Source organism: Rhea americana, unplaced genomic scaffold, assembly GCF_003343005.1.
Source record: "Rhea americana isolate MKP2758 unplaced genomic scaffold, rheAme1 scaffold_35, whole genome shotgun sequence".
Taxonomy (NCBI): Eukaryota; Metazoa; Chordata; class Aves; order Rheiformes; family Rheidae; genus Rhea; species Rhea americana.
In genome coordinates, this window is record NW_028186479.1 from 6,082,070 (window position 1) to 6,099,202 (window position 17,133).

At 38.1% G+C, this 17,133-nt stretch overlaps 1 protein-coding gene across 2 annotated transcripts in view; it reads right to left on the reverse strand.

The window, feature by feature from the left end:
- Window positions 1-1,102: 1,102 nt before the first annotated feature.
- Window positions 1,103-17,133, reverse strand: part of LARS2 (leucyl-tRNA synthetase 2, mitochondrial) — a 92,254-nt gene continuing 76,223 nt past the window's right edge. For both annotated transcript variants that reach the window (XM_085311889.1, XM_085311888.1), the window contains exons 20-21: window positions 12,680-12,807; window positions 1,103-5,968 (exon numbers count right to left, since the gene is read on the reverse strand). In XM_085311889.1, coding sequence (XP_085168015.1) covers window positions 5,789-5,968; window positions 12,680-12,807 — 308 coding nt within the window. In that variant the 3' untranslated portion in view covers window positions 1,103-5,788. The remainder of the gene's footprint in view (window positions 5,969-12,679; window positions 12,808-17,133) is intronic.

The window sequence follows — 17,133 nt, forward strand, 5'->3', positions numbered from 1 at the left end:
CGTGATCTATTAAAAAGATGCTTTTATCAGAACAGTAACTTCCCTGGAGAAATTGCCAGAATTCCTTTTCCCTGCCTCTTTTTCAGTGCATTAACACAAACAGCATCATGATCTGTTTAATCAACATACATGGCCTTTGGTAATCCTATGCCGAAAGAACACTGCAGTCAGATGATATCCTGCCATTAATCATTGACCTGGTGTGACTTGCTGGACTTTGAGTGGATTTACCAGATGCAGCGAATGCATCCATCCATTCTTCCATGCGTAGCCTAGAAGGATCTCTCTGACTAACAGATGTTTTAAGATGCTTTTTCACATGGGAAAATTGTGAAGTACATATCTTTATTGCACCCTTGCTATTTTATCCAGCCATGTGGATCTCCAGGGATGCAGACGTACTTAAGAAAAGTATTTGCTTCTAAAAGCTTCTACAATTTTTCGCAATACCTTCTCGGCTTAGTCAGCCCAACAACATACACATGTATTTCTATTTTACAGCAATTAGTAAAATACACTAATGCTGCTGTGTATTTAAAGACAATTCATTTTCTTTTGTAGCAAAAAAATTCCTGTTTTACCAATTCTCTTAATCTTCACGAGAAAGAAACTCAGGCTACCCATGCCAGTAATCTGCTTTATTAAAATTGCTTTCTTTTCTGTCCCAGTTATTTGTCCAGTGTTTATTATTCCTGATCACTGCATTGCATCTTGTACAGCTGTTATGACTGTATGTGTTTAGCTTCACAGATTGTTGGCCCCAAGTGTAATTACTGGAGAGCAACTCCCCACTGCTCAGCAGCTTGAGCATTTCTTCTGTCAGTAGAAAGTGGGTGTGCTAGGAGAACCTTGGACCTTTTAAACTCAGTTTTGGCAGGTATAAATAACTACACATAGAAAAAGGAAGTTCAGAGCCTGACTATTKGCCTTTCCCTTGCAACCAGCGCAGAATGCAGTTACAGGGCTTCTGTCAGGCTTGAGCACTATGTAGGACACAACAGTCTGATCCTCAGTGGGTGACTGGAATGTGACTAACTTTGCTACACACTTCTTGCAGCGATTTAAGCTCAAATTACTGAAAGCACTCACTGAGGCAAGGAACTTCACTCTTTGAAAGTCCTGTTTAATTAGGGTTGAGTTTTCAGAGCACCTGGAAGTCTACTGCTCCAAGAAATTAGAAGCACTTCAGGTCCTCAATATTGTTTACAGCTCAGCTATCCATTGGATACCTAATTGAAAGGCAAAAATATTCCAACTCAGCAGCACCAACGACTTATACACCCAGGAAACTGTTAGCTTTCGACTGTTTAAACTCTCTGACTACACATAAAAGCAGGACCAATTTTATACAGATGATACTGGATTACAACTCTCCAGGGTTAAAAACAGACCTGGACTTTTCCAGAATAAAAGTTGCCCTGCCTGACACTAACTTGACTGAGGAAAGTGCTGCAAGACAAATGTTGACAAATGTGACTTTGGGCCTCCTCGGACAGATGGGGTTAGTGAATTATGGAATGTTACGTGGTACCGGAAAGAGAGTTCATTCAGGAAAGGAAAAAAATCCATCCCACCTTTCCTCCTCATGTCGGGCAAGTTCTCTTTTATCATCTGCATTGCAGATGACAGCTCTGATCCTGTTCTCTCCTACATACAGAAAACATTCCAGTTCAGCTCTTTTTCTGCTGTGACTGGAACACATATTGACTAGCTTTCATGCTTTTGCTTCAGGACAAATGCCCATTTTTTTTTTTTTTTTTTTAATAATGTGACTGCAGTTCCAGCAACCTTGCTTTAAGTCAAAACCTGAGGATCAGAACCCAGACTGACACAAACCAGTGGGCTAGTAAGTATATTCCCCATCTGGGTTCTGGTGAGGTACCTGGTTTCCTGTTTCAACATTCCTTGTACAGGACAGTCCTGTGATTAAAATTAGCTCAGATGGTTAACAGGAGGGGGCTGAAGGAACAAAGAAGCAGAAAATACATTCAGCAAAAACAGTGCATGCAATAGTCCAAATAGCTAAATACACATAAGTAAAGCTAAAATACTGATCCCCCTTTCTGCTGTCTGTAATAAGTATTACAAAACTAGAAAATGAATTGTAATTTCCCGTTCTCTTCATCCACAGCAAAGCTTTTAGAAAAAACACCGTATATGTCAAATTTCCCTAAGAATGAAATACCAGCAAAGTGCTAATACTCTTTCTAGTTTATATTGATTGTAAAAAGTTTGAAGAAGAGGAATGGCTTTCTGGAGGATTTATGCTAAAAGACAGTAGATAAACATATGCACTGCAYGACCTGCATTATCCATGAAGAAGAGAGAAAACCATATACATTATATGACCTGTATTATCCATGGAATTCCTCCTTTCAGGACAAACAAACAGGCTTTTACTAAGGCATATTAAAAATGCCATTATTAAGCAGATGTTATTTCTGAGGCATTACTTTAATCTGGTAACTACAAGAGAGATTTAATTTTTCACCAAATCTCCATTTTTTGATTCAGTTGAAGGACATGGAAAAAACAGATGCGTGTGCAGCAATTGCCCATGTATAACTTTTTGTTTGAAGCCTAAGTAGGACAGTCTGGCTAGAGAACTGCCTTAGCTTGTAATCTAAGCTATAATATTGTTCCTTAATGTGATTTAAAAGGCCTTACTGCTTCATTGCAAAACAGCATTAGCACGTCCTGTCAGTCACTAGGGACAACTATGAAACACCCATGCCACTGCCACCACTGCTTGAGGTCTAAGATCYTTCTCATGAAATCAGCAGCATTAGAGAGGTACTCAGTGGCTTCTCTGGACTTTGCTAATTCTCTTTTTCCAGGATCAATGTTTGAAGACTGGATTTTTTGGAAATGCAGTTACATGAATGATTTGGGGGCAGAAAGTGTGCCAATGATTCTTTTTTTATGTGACTTCAAATGGAGACATGATACAGACTGGTTCAGTGCAATGATCATTCCAGTCATGATCTCCTACCCCAGTGAGTGACAAGATGCAGAAAATGTCCTTTCTGTGTCACGGATTTGTTTTCTTGCTTCTTTGTAGTAGTCTGTCCCACTAGGTTTTTAGTAAGTCTTCTACATTTTCTGTGCCTCACTTCATGGAATAAGGTGAGGGTCACCATATCCATTTTAACGTGTATGACCGACTGAGTGCAATCTGATTGACCAACCACCAGTGCTTTTCCTTCTGATGTCTCAAATAACCCCTCCCACATTTAAAACTCCCGAGCTCTCCAAGGACACACCATCTATGACATTTTACACCATCTTCAGAACAAAGATGTAGCTACATCATAACACAAAAGAATTACTAAATAAGTTTAAGACATCTGCAGTAAAAATATTACAAATATTTTAAAACTTCTTGTGTAGCAGTCTACAGCCCATCCTGTTGATATCAGTCCAACCTCAGGCACACAACAAACTTGTGAGTCACAATTATCATGAAACACACAGCAGTCCTGCTTCACACCAAGTCAACATTATGAAAAATTTCAACAGGTGTCAAGTCAACTGCAAAACCCCATAGCTGGCAGCTCTCCCATCTTTCAAACAGACTTACTTAGGGGATTAGGCTCTGTCAGACTTTCCACATCATCTCTCACATCGCTCTCTTTTTCACAGTTTTTGTATTCTGCACTGAATTTCAACTTACTGTAAAGACACTGGTGTGACTTCTGACTACATCCTTTTTGTGCAATTGCTAATCATTATTTTTCTTTTTTTAGTATGCAGAAGTCCACTCCTTATTTTTATTTTTGCCTGAATCAAAGCGACAGCTACAATTCACTGCTTCATTTTGCAAGAGCAAATATACTCCAGCGCTAACAGCAATAAACACTGCGGTCTGCTGCTCAGGCCTGTAGTGACTGCAGCTTTTGTTAAAAGGCACCATAGGGCCGGTGGGCTTACAACATCTTTCTTCATTCTTGTAAACTGTAAGAGTTTTTATTTACACCAAACATGTCACCCTTCCCCCTAAAGAAAAACTCTGCTAAAATGGTCTTATGGTGTATGTTAAACTTTTATATGGAAAAAAGCAGGACTGTGCTGTGTTACAGCTTTTGAAGGATCTCTTTCAGTCCTTTTAGGGGCTTCTGAACAGGAGTTTTATGAATTCATAACAACATATATATCAGACAGACACTGGAATTCAGATTATTTTAACTTCAACTAAAGGCCTATGTTTAAATGTCTGAATGCATTCCTTTGTGGCTAGGATGTGTGGAGTGTTAAATCTGTGAAGACCGTATCTTCATTATAAATATTCCACTCCTTAGTCATTCTTGTGTCAAAGCACTGCTAAAGAGAAAAACTGCACTAGTGTGGCCCAGAAGGAAGTGGAAACCAGACAGTTTTGTTGCAGAATTAGGAAAGTATAGAACCAATCCTGCCCAGTGAGTTTTGTATCTCTATTCTATATAGATCTTTGACATCAAAAATGTATAAAAGCAACAAAACGAGCTTTTGTATTGCTTTACAGTGAGTGACCCTTGAGAGTCTTTAGTAGGAGATTTTTTGGTTTCTTTTCAATTTAATACCCAAGTTGGATGACTGCTGTGTTCAAAGTTTTTCAGATCTCTGTATTTGCCTAGCTGCTTGTTTTTGTCGGCACCTTTACTGTCAATATGGTCCACAAGTACCTTGCTGGACTCCTTAGTTTAATGGATGTTAAATAAGAGAGATTCTCATACAATGAACTCTGCAGTTGTCTCTTTGGAAAACCTTTTTCAAGGACTTGCTAAACACACTAAACATTTCCATGTGGCTCTAAGTTTCAATGAGGCATGAGAATGACTATGTGTTTTACTGAAAGTCTGGATGCTTTTTAGAAACAGCTATTTCTACTTAATGAATCCCTCAGAAAAACAAGAATTTTTGTTCACGTTTTATGATCTAGGCACAGTAAGAACTAGGAATAGAAGTAAAAAGTATGCTGTCTGCCTTCACCATTGCTGCATTACTAGTAGCCAACTCATCTCTTTCTTGAATCCCCCTGAAATTCTCTCAGACAGCTTATGAATAGAAAGCCACTTCCATTCTGTTCTTTACATAAATAACTGTCAGCACTTTGTGGAATTTGGATCTCTCATGTATAAATTGACAGAAATATAATAGCAAGTAAGGAGGACCCTGGCTAAGGCAGGGCTTAGCTAAATCATTTGACTGTTTCCTCAATTTGCTTCCAAAATGTGCATGGAATATGTCAAACAACCCCTTTCTGGTTATCTGCCATGTCTGAGGCCATTAGCCAGTATTAAACAAAGCCTTTTAATTAACGCTAAATTGTAAGAAAATGTTACTACAAAAAAAAGTGAATTAATACTATGGTACCCAAAAATAAGCTATAGAGAACAAAGATTATGACTGATTATAGCTCACCTGACATTTCGTGTAGCAAGTAGTCATGACACTTGTTTAGCCCTGGAAACATAGTTACATCTCTGCATCTATTCAAGCCAACTTTCCAATAGGACKTATTTCTCAGATTAACACTAAAACCCATGTATAAAATTTACATTCTGTTACAGTGATCCAGATCTTCTGTCCTTCCTTCTCATTCTCCCAGAGAATGCAAATAGCATCTTACCTTCAAGAAGCTTTAATGCTTTTCTCATGATTCAAATGAAGATTTAGCAGCAACCCAATTTATTAATAACATCTCCTCTCTCCCCACATTATATGAGATTTAAATAACCATAATTGGTATTTTTGAATAGGTTTCATCTTGAAGGATTCTGTCCCCTTTCATAGCCCAGCAGTGCCTTAATTATTCTTGCACCAGGAAGTTGATAAGGGCAGTTCTTGGAGACAGAAAAGCCTTTTTAATGGTTCGTCCCTGGAGATGCTTGCTTCCAAGTTCACTTTGAAGAACTAGTTCATGGATTTCTTCCAAATTGCGGGCTGCTTGCTGAGGCACACTAACTTTGCCACAAGCTCTGTTATTGATCTGAAAAACAAAGACATGAAAACAAGAAAAGACAGAAGTTGCTAGGCTGATTTATACAATTTCATCCCCCGGAATCTAATCGTTCTTGTTACACATGGGAAAAAAATGAATCACACTTTCTTTCCTCTAACTTCAATTTCTAAGTAGAGGATAAAAGTCTCCATACCTCCTGTTATCCTCCCATACAGTGAAAGAACAGAAACCTAATTCATGATACTCCAGGAAACTTTAAGAAGTGGCAAAAGGAAGTTTTATTTCCAAACACAGCAAGCCTCATGGGACTATGCAATGTTGTGATCTTCTAAGTTTGAAAAAAAGATGGTGCATAAGCTGAATAAAGAGACACAAACAATGTTTGTCAGGTGGAAATTTTGATTTGCAAACACTTAGATTCTTTACAGCTAAGTGATTTACTATAGAGTTGGAATGCAAGATCTTTAAAAAACATTTGTAATTAAAAAGATGTATCTGAAGGAGACTCATCACAACCCATTTTTATAAAAATAGGCATTAACTTATTATATGTTGCATTCTTACTAAAAGCGTGATTCATAAAGCTAACACCAACCACAATCCTCATAAGGTAATGCTTTCCTGTGTTTGGCTGTTTTCAGAGACCTTCTACACTGATTTTGAATCATCAGGGCAGAGTCACGTAAGTAAAACAAAGTAAGGCTACCACTGGGAATGATCTTAATTTATAAAATAGCCTTATAAGTGCATCACTTTTTTATCATCCAATAAAAGTAGACAATATGTGGAAAGTGAAGGTCTGACCGACTATCTTTCTGGAATTGACATAAAAATCATTAATTATCACAAAAGCTTTCAGATTTATATGACTTATTTTCAGTGGACTAATGAAAAACATCAACCCTACATTTTATTAAATAGTTTGGTATTTTTATCCAGTTCAAATCAGTTACTTGCATAAAAAAGCTGCAGTAAGTACTGCAGATCTTTGCCGTTTAGACATTAATGTACCTATTCAATCATCTAAATGTAACATGTTGCATCGTACAGCTTGGACATAAAAAAAGCGCACAACCTGGTTTTCCCCTGAATTTCATCCATGATCTGCATACACAATGCACTCACCACTGAAGTGATATATTTCACTTTTTGATTTGCATTTTATTTTAAATAAAATAATCTGTGAAGTTCTCAGAGAGGAAGATGGAGAGCTTTTTAAACAAAGAAGATGAAGTCTTAAATGCAGCTGGGACGAGTCATTTCTGTTTTTTGACTAGACATTACACTAATTTGCAGTGATAATGCAGGTCGACTTTCAAGCATTCTTATATGCATCCATAACTCAGTACCACAAAAGGCTGTTTGTTAAACCTTGCCTTTAGTACCTTAATGCAAAGCAAATCCTTTAAAAAAAAAAAAGCTTCATTTTTGTAGCTTTTATTAAAAATAAACACAACTGATTAACAGAAATAGTTCTTTTTGACGGGGTAATTCAGGGAAAACGTACTCCACAGGAAAAAAAAACTGATAAAATCAAAGCTGGTATGGTTTTAGTAAGAACATCATAGAGTCATAGAATGGTAAGGTTGGAAGAGACCTCTAGAGATCATCTAGTCCAACCCTCAGCATAGCCCATGTGGGCATTGAACCCGCGACCTTGGCATTAGCAGCATCATGCTCTAAAGCAAGCTTATGAGCTCGCTACTGGGGTACACAGCTTCTAATTCAAAACCATGCCTGGTTAGTTTAAATGCCATTCAATGTCCTACAAGATATAAGCTAATATGGCCTTGTGAACAGATGCTGGTGGGAGAGAACTGCCACAACTAGCATGTTTGGTGCTAGTCTCAAGAGTCAAAATGGTCTAAATCAACACAGCAAATATATGACTCCTAGAAGCTGTGTTTTCCTAGAAGGGTTGAGGAGTCTAGGCACCCTTGCATTCTGCACCTTCCCACAGTATCAGTCCTGATCTTCCCACATCCCACTGTGGGCAGAGTGTGCAAACTGAACCAAATGACAGATCGATTATGATTTCAGTATGTATTTGCAGAATGGTTTTCCTTATAACTTGGTACCCTGATTCACTGTCAAGTGTATTAACTCCATTCTTAAAAAAAGTATCAGCAGATCTGATGTGACACCATGTGTAACAAACATCCTATTCACATTTGTTTTTGAGAGGTCAGATTTTCCAGCAGGACAAATGTTTTCTGCTCTCTTCAGCTCTATCTATATCTCACTAGACCAGCATATGTCCTCATCAGCTGCAGGTAGAAGTGCCAGCACAAGAAACTTGGGTGCTATTAGTCTTGTTTCTCTGAACAACTGCTGTGCCAAATTGCAAGGGGAAACACAAATGAGGCTTGGGCTCTTCCCTCCCTGGGGAAGGAAGCTGTCCATTTCCGTTCTGCTTTTTTTTCCCTTTTTTGATTAAACATTTGACCTTCTAGACTACTTTGAATCTAGAGGGATTAGAAAGCTAGAGAAACTATGAAGGATTAAATGGAACTACAAAAGACCAAAAAAAAAAAAAAAAGCACCTGGACATTGCAGACTCAAACATTTTTTTTAAGAGCCCCAGTGAATCATAATCCTGAGAAATAAAAAGGAAAACAAACCAGTATCTGTGCACTTTTAAGCCTTCCTCATATTCCAAAGCATTACAAATGACACCATCTCAGTTTATTTTTTAACATCAGTTGTAAGATAAGGGTTTTGAACAGTTCTGCATGACCTAAAAAACTGATGAATGCTGATCACAAGTGTGTTCACAGGATGAAAGACTACAGTCTTCACACTACATCTATGCCACTTTAACAGCAGCAAAAATATATAGTATGTGATACAAGGGCAGGCAAATTACAAATATTCAACCTTGCAATAACATCTAGAATAAMAAATACATACACATATCCAGTGAATTTAAGTGTTTTTCTTGTATACAATTTATATTGTATCAGCCAAGGATGCGGTGACTTGGTTCTTATGCTGCCTTGGGTTAAAAATGGACAGACAAAACTGCAGCATAGACAGGAAATAATGAAGTATCTTGTGTCAAGAGAAATAAAACCATAATGTCTCAGCAGGCAAATTGCTGGCAGCCTGAGGCAGTTTGATGTATTGAGAAGAATAGGGCTATGGCCCAGAAGACTGTGCAGTGTGAAGAGACGCTCTTTGCAACAAACCAGTTCCTCCTTATTTTGCAGTGCTTCTTGTTTTAATGAGTGCAATTTATTTTTACAACCATAGAAACCCTACAGTGCCCACAAAGCTTTAACACTTAAAAAATATTCACATTTACAATGATTTTTCACTGCTTCTCCATATTTTCCTTTTACCTTACTCCTACAGTATAAAGCCAGGCATTCCCATAGGCAATACTTTTAAGAATTCCTCCCAGTTCTTAAGATGAATTATATTGTATCAGACAAAGATCAGTAACTTGATTTCTTTTTCTACTTTAGGTTAAAAATAGACTCGGGTCTTTCATTCACTTACTTCCCTGGGCCTAAAGAAGATTTTTATATACCTCATTCTTCCATGAGTGGATGCTTGCTAGAGCACAAGGGGATGCTCTTTTTCTTAAAGAAGAATTTGTACACAAGACTTAAGCTTAGAAGCTTTGACATAAAATGAACCAGGAACAAATATAAAAAGAATTTTCATAATGGCTATTTAAAACAAGAAGATTTCTGTTTTCTTCTTTAGAAAAGGACGTTTCAACACCAGCAGAAAAGGATTAGTGAAATGTTTAGGAGTTTTTATCTCAGAATCACACAGAATGACAGAGTGTTTSAGGTTGGAAGGGACCTCTGGAGATCAGCTAGTCCAACCCCCCTGCTCAAGCAGGGTCGCTTAAAGCACATTGCACAAGATCTTGTCCAGCCGGGTTTGGAATATCTCCAGAGAAGGAGACTCCACAACCTCTCTGGGCAACCTGATCCAGTGCTCTGTCACCCTCACAGTAAAAAAGTTTTTCCTCGTATTCAGATGGGATTTTCTGCGTTTCAGTTTGTGCCCGTTGCCTCATATGCTGTTGCTGGGTAACACTGAAAACAGTCTGGCCCTATCCTCTCTAAACCCTCACTTCAGATACGCAGACACATTGATAAGATCCCCCCTCAGCCTTCTCTTCCCCAGGCTAAACAGGCCCAGCTCTCGCAGCCGTTCCTCACAGGGCAGGTGCTCCAGCCCTCTGATCATCTTCGTAGCCCTATGCCGGACTCTCTCCAGTAGCTACATGTCTCTCTCATTCTGGGGAGCCCAGAACTGGACACAGTCCTCGAGATGAGGCCTCACCAGGGCTGGGCAGAGGGGCAGGATCACCTCCCTCCACCTGCTGGCAACACTCTTCCTAATGCACCCCAGGAGACCATTGGCCTTCCTGGCCACAACGGCACATGGCTGGCTCATGGTCAACTTGTCATCCACCAGCACTCCCAGCTCCTTCTGTRCAGAGCTGCTTTCCAGCAGGTCAACCCACGGCCTGTCCTGGTGCATGGAGTTATTCCTCCCTAGGTGCAAGAATCTGCACTTGCCCTTGTTGTTGTTGCCCTTGTTGAACCTCATGAGGTTCCTCTCCGCCCAGCTCTCCAGCCTGTCCAGGTCTCTCTGAAKGGCAGCRCAGCCCTCAGGTGTGTCAGCCACTCCTCCCAGCTTGGTATCACTGGCAAACTTGCTGAGGCGGCACCCTGTCCCTTTGTCCAGGTCACTGATGGATAAGTTGAAAACAACCGGACTGGACCCAGAACTGAGCCCTTGGGGCCTCCAACTAGGTTCTGTGCTGCTGATCACAACCCTCTGAGCTCTGCCTTTCAGCCAGTTCTCAAGTCCACCTCACTGGCCACTCATCTCGCTCACGCTTCCAGAGCTTGCCTCTGAGGATGCTATGGGAGACCAAAGCCTTGCTGACGTCAAGGTACACAACGTCCACTGCTCTGCCCTCATCTACCCAGGCAGTCATTCCATCAGAGAAGGCTGTCAGGTTGGTTAAGCAGGATTTCCCCTGGGTGAATCCATGCTGACTACTGCTGACCCCCTTCTTATCCTCCACATGCTTAGAGATGACATCCAGGATGAGCTGTTCCATCACCTTCCCAGGGATGGAGGTGAGGCTGACTGGCCCGTAGTTCCCTGGGTCCTCCTTGCCCCTTTTTAAGGCTGGAGTGACATTAGCTTTCTTCTAGTCCTCAGGCACCTCTCCTGATCTCCATGATCTTTCAAAGATGATTGACAGTGGCCAAGCAATGACATCCACAAGCTCCCTCCTTTTTATATTCAGTTATGTGGTCTTAAAAACATCAAAATAAGAATTTTCTTTCTATTACTAAATCTTTAGTTTAATGGTATATATTCAATAAGAAGTTTGCTTTAACCACAGTTGCAAAGAAGTTTCTAATTACACAATTTCTGAAGTTCCTAACTTCTTAAAAAAACTGAACACTGGAATTTAAAATGCTTCTTAGCCAATCTTGAACACAAAGATTTTTTATGGAAGAATATATATATATATGTATGTATATATATATATATATATATATATTTTAAACTTGAGTAAAGTCTGCTTATTCCCGAGTGAAAATTTTGGTGGGTATACCACCACCTTCTCATTCATGTAAAAATTTTTAATTACTTGAAAAAACAGCAATAAAACCACAGTGTATTTTAGACTAGAATCTGCTCTTATACTCAGGTGGCATTTGAGTCCCTTCTCCTTGGTTTGAGAAAAAAACATCAGCAATTGATAAATTCCTCCAAAAAGACATATCCTGTGGCCTCTGTGAAGGATGACAGTTGATGACATTGAATGCAAGAATTAATAGTTTTCTTAGTAGATTTTCCATTCTGCTCAAGTGGACTAGCTAAGGGCTCTGGTAGGCTATGGGATTGCTTGTACAGCAACACATCTCCCTCTAAAACTAACTGATCTCTTCCCTTCTCAAAAAGGGCAGCTAAACAAACATAACCAAATGCCTCAGAGCATGCTGAATACAGGCTAGACACTTAAAAATGATGGAAACAAGATGGTGAACTATACTGTGCATGTGCACACACACATTTTCAAAACTTACAGCTTAGCTGTAGTTAGATCTAACTACTAAATGTACTTAGATTTCAACTCTTTCACTGAATTGCCAACTCTTTCCATAAATTGCRAAGATGCTACAGCTCAAAGGAAAACTGGAACGTGATTTTAACGTTAGCAAAGCTATCTGTTTTTCTCAAGCCCAGTTCTGGAAATACGCTTTGCTGAGATTTGCCAGAAGTTCAGCCTGAGGCAGACAGGAAACAGTGTGGCAAAATCACACCATCTAAAACAAGCTTATAACAGGTTGTATTAGGCAACTGTCACATTATGGATAGCACAAGAAGCTTCATCTAATTACACACGTTTTATACAGGGCATGACTATGAATGTATTGACAGGTAAAAATTCTGGAGGGACCTGTATTTTGACCATACTTTAGGTTGTACAATCCTTACCCTCAGTTCATTAGTTAAATTTCTCCAGGGAGTGATATCCACAGTCACTCAAAAAGATTTATATTTAGAATTTCTTCCTTTCAGGTTTATTACAGTTTTTCATTTAGGACACCATTTTAACTGCAGCTTCCATCCCCTCTGTCCTCACACTGAGCCATGTAAGAAGGGAACTGAATTGCACAAGAGCAGAAGAAATGTTGCCATCCTAATGCATTAACAAACCACTACTGAAAATAAATGAAGCACTCTTACCAGAACAGACATCTCTATGACATCTGATGATTGAAGGTATTCTGGGTCTATTTTGGGCCAGGACTGATGTAGCACATCAGCATCCCAGTTATGATGAGTACAAAGTTTATTCTGCATATGTGCCAAACCTGGAACATGAAACCAGTCAACTGTTCAGCTGTATTGTAACCAGAATATTCAATCTTTGCAATTTGTTTGATAAATAAGATCAAAATAAAATTTACTTTAAAAGCAAATCTCTTAGAAGCAAATAACATTGTTTAGATTAACATCCAGCACATTATAAACAGAAGGATACATACATTTGAAAATGCTTACTTCATACTACAGGCAAGAACTCCAACATGAACATTGTGGGTACACTTTAGATTAGGATCAGCACTCCAAAACATTGCCAGAAGCACAGAAGACCACTGTTTATTGTTTTAAAGTGTTTCACTGCTACACAAGCTGACCTTTAGTTTTAGAAGTTATTCATAATACTGCATTCACTTCAACAGAAATACCAATTTGATTAAAATTTTACTAACAATTCAGTCAAAATGGGAACACTGATTTTTAAAAAATTATTTCCTATTATTTTACCATATATAATAGGCTGGATAGTTTCTAAATTTTTAAGTTAAGCTACTCACAAGATTTTCTCTTATTTTGTGAAGTATCTATTTTCTCACAAATTAAAGTAAGTATAACATGCATAGCTTGTTCTGTCGTATGACACACTTTCTGAAGGGCTTTATCCTTTGATTTTATTTAACAACACTGGTAAAATGGTTATAAATGATCTCGTTGTATTAAACAGGCTTTACCCTCTTCAGAGACAATCAATTCCTAACTTGTCTAAGTAACAGCAGAACAGGATTCAATTCATTCTGAAGCCACATTCTGTAACTGAATAAAAACTTGAGTGGAACTTATGTTTCTATTTACTCTATTGTAGGCTAAAAGATTTCACTTAACAAGAAGATTTCAAATGTGTTCAATAACTTAATTGCTATTATGATTGTTTTTCACACAGTCAGTGATTTTTCAAATTAAAATACCCCCAATAGATGGGTATGAATCAGAATACAGACTAAAACTTTTTTTAGACATAGGTTTCATTCAGAATTGCAAAATGTAACATCTGGAGAGTATCTGAAAATTTATCTCATTGAGGAAATCTCAAACAACAGCATAAAACAAACATATCAGCACAAGATTCATTGTTCCAACTGAAGTATCAAAAACTCTTTGAAACACAGCACAAAGACAGACATATCAGCACAAACAAGTCGTGCATGATACATCAATGGATTTATCCGGTTGGATTGCTTAGACTAATATACTGAATAATACCAAAGACAGAAAGAGAAAGCAACTTCCTCCAAAATGAAATCTGCAAGATTTCTGTCAGTGTTTTTGAAACAAAGCACTCCTATAAATGACACACAATCTTGCTATTTTCCTAATGATTCAGAAGCTGAGAGGGTGGTGGACTGGTGGGAGTTATTTCTAACAGCAAGCAAGAATGTGCACGTGTTTCCTAAGACTGACAACTCAGTTACAATCTTATTAGGTAAATAACTGATCAAACACTTCAATAGATATGGATTTCTACTGTATTTTTTCTCTTGCAACAGTAGCTCAGACACTGAAACACCAAAAGATAGGAAACTGAGCAGAAAATAACCTTCACATTGGTGATTCATTTTCACGTTGACTTTAAAGAAAACAGCTGCTAAGTTCTTCCCTTTTTTGCTTTTGCACATAGAGATGAGCTCACTTCTTTCCAACTGATCACATGCCTTGTGGCAAAAGCATGCATACCAGCCACTCCTTATTTTCCTGTTGAAGTGGATTCTTCAAACTATTTAAAAAACTTTCTGATGTAAGCCAAGAGTTTCCACCTATGAAGGCAAAATCAGGGTCACTTTTAATCCCTGTGAAGACTGTCAACCCTAATAAACCTATTACTAAAAAAATTCATATATATTCTGAAGCAGATAAAGTCTGACTACAGTACAATGTCAACCTTTTTAGTTCCTTTTCTAGCTACAAAAGTGAGCCATGAGATCACCCATATTAAAAAAAAAAAAGTGCAAAAGTCAACAGAACTAGTTTCAGAAAATACAGTTTGACAGGAAACCAAAATGAACATTTTACTTATGTTGCCTGTTTGGCTTCCTGTCTTAATTCACATTTTGTGAGCTCCAAAACACAGAAAATGCAACCATGATTTGTTTCACATTTTCAAAAAGCAACAAGACCAGCAGCTTCAGTGTCCTTAGCTGGAAGAGCTACAACCCTTAAAAGGATCTAGACAGAACCTGTGTCCAGCATTCCCACTTGCCTCTGATACACAGCACAAAAGCACTATTGGACGAGTTAAGAATCAATCAGTTCACAGACCTTTCTTGTGAAAACATTAAAATCCTATGCATCTTGCTGTACTGGAGAGCACCTATTGAAGAGCATGTTAGGAAGCAGGAGGTATTTTGCTTTGTATTTTTTGACTTGTTTTGTTTTTATGGGCAGAAAGCCAACTGAGTGCATTTCTGCTTATTTTCCGCAGCATTTACATGTGCAGCAATCTTTAGAGACAGATCAAGGACAAATCTTGCACTCAGTCTGAAGCCCTGATCCTGTAATTGGATCTGCTTGAATGGACTTTCATTTACCACTATGCCAATACAGAAACAAAGTTTCCCTAGCCAGTAACTCATAGGATCCGAGCCTGATTTAAAACATAGCACTATATTACACTATTATAGAGTTACAGTGGGAGGACAGGACAAATACAAAAATATTTAAGCTCATGGCAATGTTTTATTAATATTATTTGACTCATAAATATTTCATAAAAATAGTAATTCTCCAAGAGGTCATTTTAGGGGAAGAGTTACTGTCATTTGAAAGAGAGATTTAAGGAGGAAGATTTGGAGGCAATCATGTATCAAGACAGCAAGGCAATTCCAGTCTTACGGACAAAAGCATTAGAAAAATTTATCTGTGAAATTTTAGCAACAGTACAGCTAGTTTGATTCCACACTATGCAGGCAACAGCAAAAAACTTTTATCGCGTGAAGTGGGGAATGGCTGGCACAGTGAGGGACAAGAGCCAGCACAGAGAGATTTACAGAGTATAAGATAAGGGGAGGAAGGAAGTCTAAAGGTGAAGAAAAGGAAATTAATGAAGACATCTGAAGCAAAGCCAATATAACAGCTTAAAACTAGGGTTTTTCCAACAAGAAATATAAGAAGATCTGAGAGAGGCAGTATAAGGAGACTATGAGAGTGCATTACCAAAATGTTGATTAACTAGTTGGATGTTGGATTTAGCAAAATTCAAACAGAGATCTGTGTTAAGTAAAAATCTGTTACACTAGCAAATAAGCAGATAAAGTTTTTGAACTCAGAGCAGATATTTCTAACAGTTAACCAAGCTGCATTCTGGATCCGTATCTTACTGGTCTGGCAACTTCTTTCAAGTACAGGATTGTCATCGTGTTACTTTGTTCTTGATATACTTTTTTTGCTACTTTATTTTATTGATCTTCCCACTGGACAGATTCAGGCAAGTGGAATATCAGAAGTACCTTTTTTCAGCCCAGAAGAAATATGTCTGTCAATCATATGTGCAACAGTCTGCAATATAAAAGTAATTATAGCAATATAATAATAGCTACATCCAAACAGCTATGAGAAAATTTGTATTCTGCTACTGGCAGCAAGTAAGTGGATCAAAAAGGCATAATTTACATTTACTGAAGAGATTTTATAAAATATTCATTTTATATGTTCCTTAATGACATATCTGGAACATCAGAAAGGGTTTCTGAAAAGCCTGGGTTATGAGAGCCAACTCTAGAACTTGTTTCCAGTTTAGCAAGCTCCACGTGAATTGGGAATCTCTTCTAACCTTCAGAAATTGATCCACTCCCACAAATTTATTATCCTTCATTCTGGATTATTTTCTTGGAGGAAAAGTAAAGTTTTTATTCTGAATAAGGCTTCTTGTATTTGCACAGTTTACTTCGAGAGACTTCTGAATTCGGATTCTCCATGAAGATCTGCAATGTTAACTGGCTTCCATTCAGCTCTAATCTTCAAAAAAGCCTTCTCAAGCACAGACTGAATTCAAACAACAGCATTCTTGCAATAGAGCTATTGTAATAACAGTTAAAACATTATTAAGACAATAATACCATTAAAAATGCCAATAATTATATTTCAATACATCTTAAGATATGTTTATCATCAGTATATACCTTTCATGTGCTACCTCTAATAAAAATATAACATCTCACAATATCTTCATATCCTTGTCTGGACAGCAAAATATTGTACTACTACAAACAAACAAACCACAAGAAAAAGTCTCGAATGGTGTCTGTATATTCCTCAGATACAAGGTCTCAGGAAGGAAACAGATTTCCTCATCCTGTTACTGTTCACAAACTGCCAAGATATCA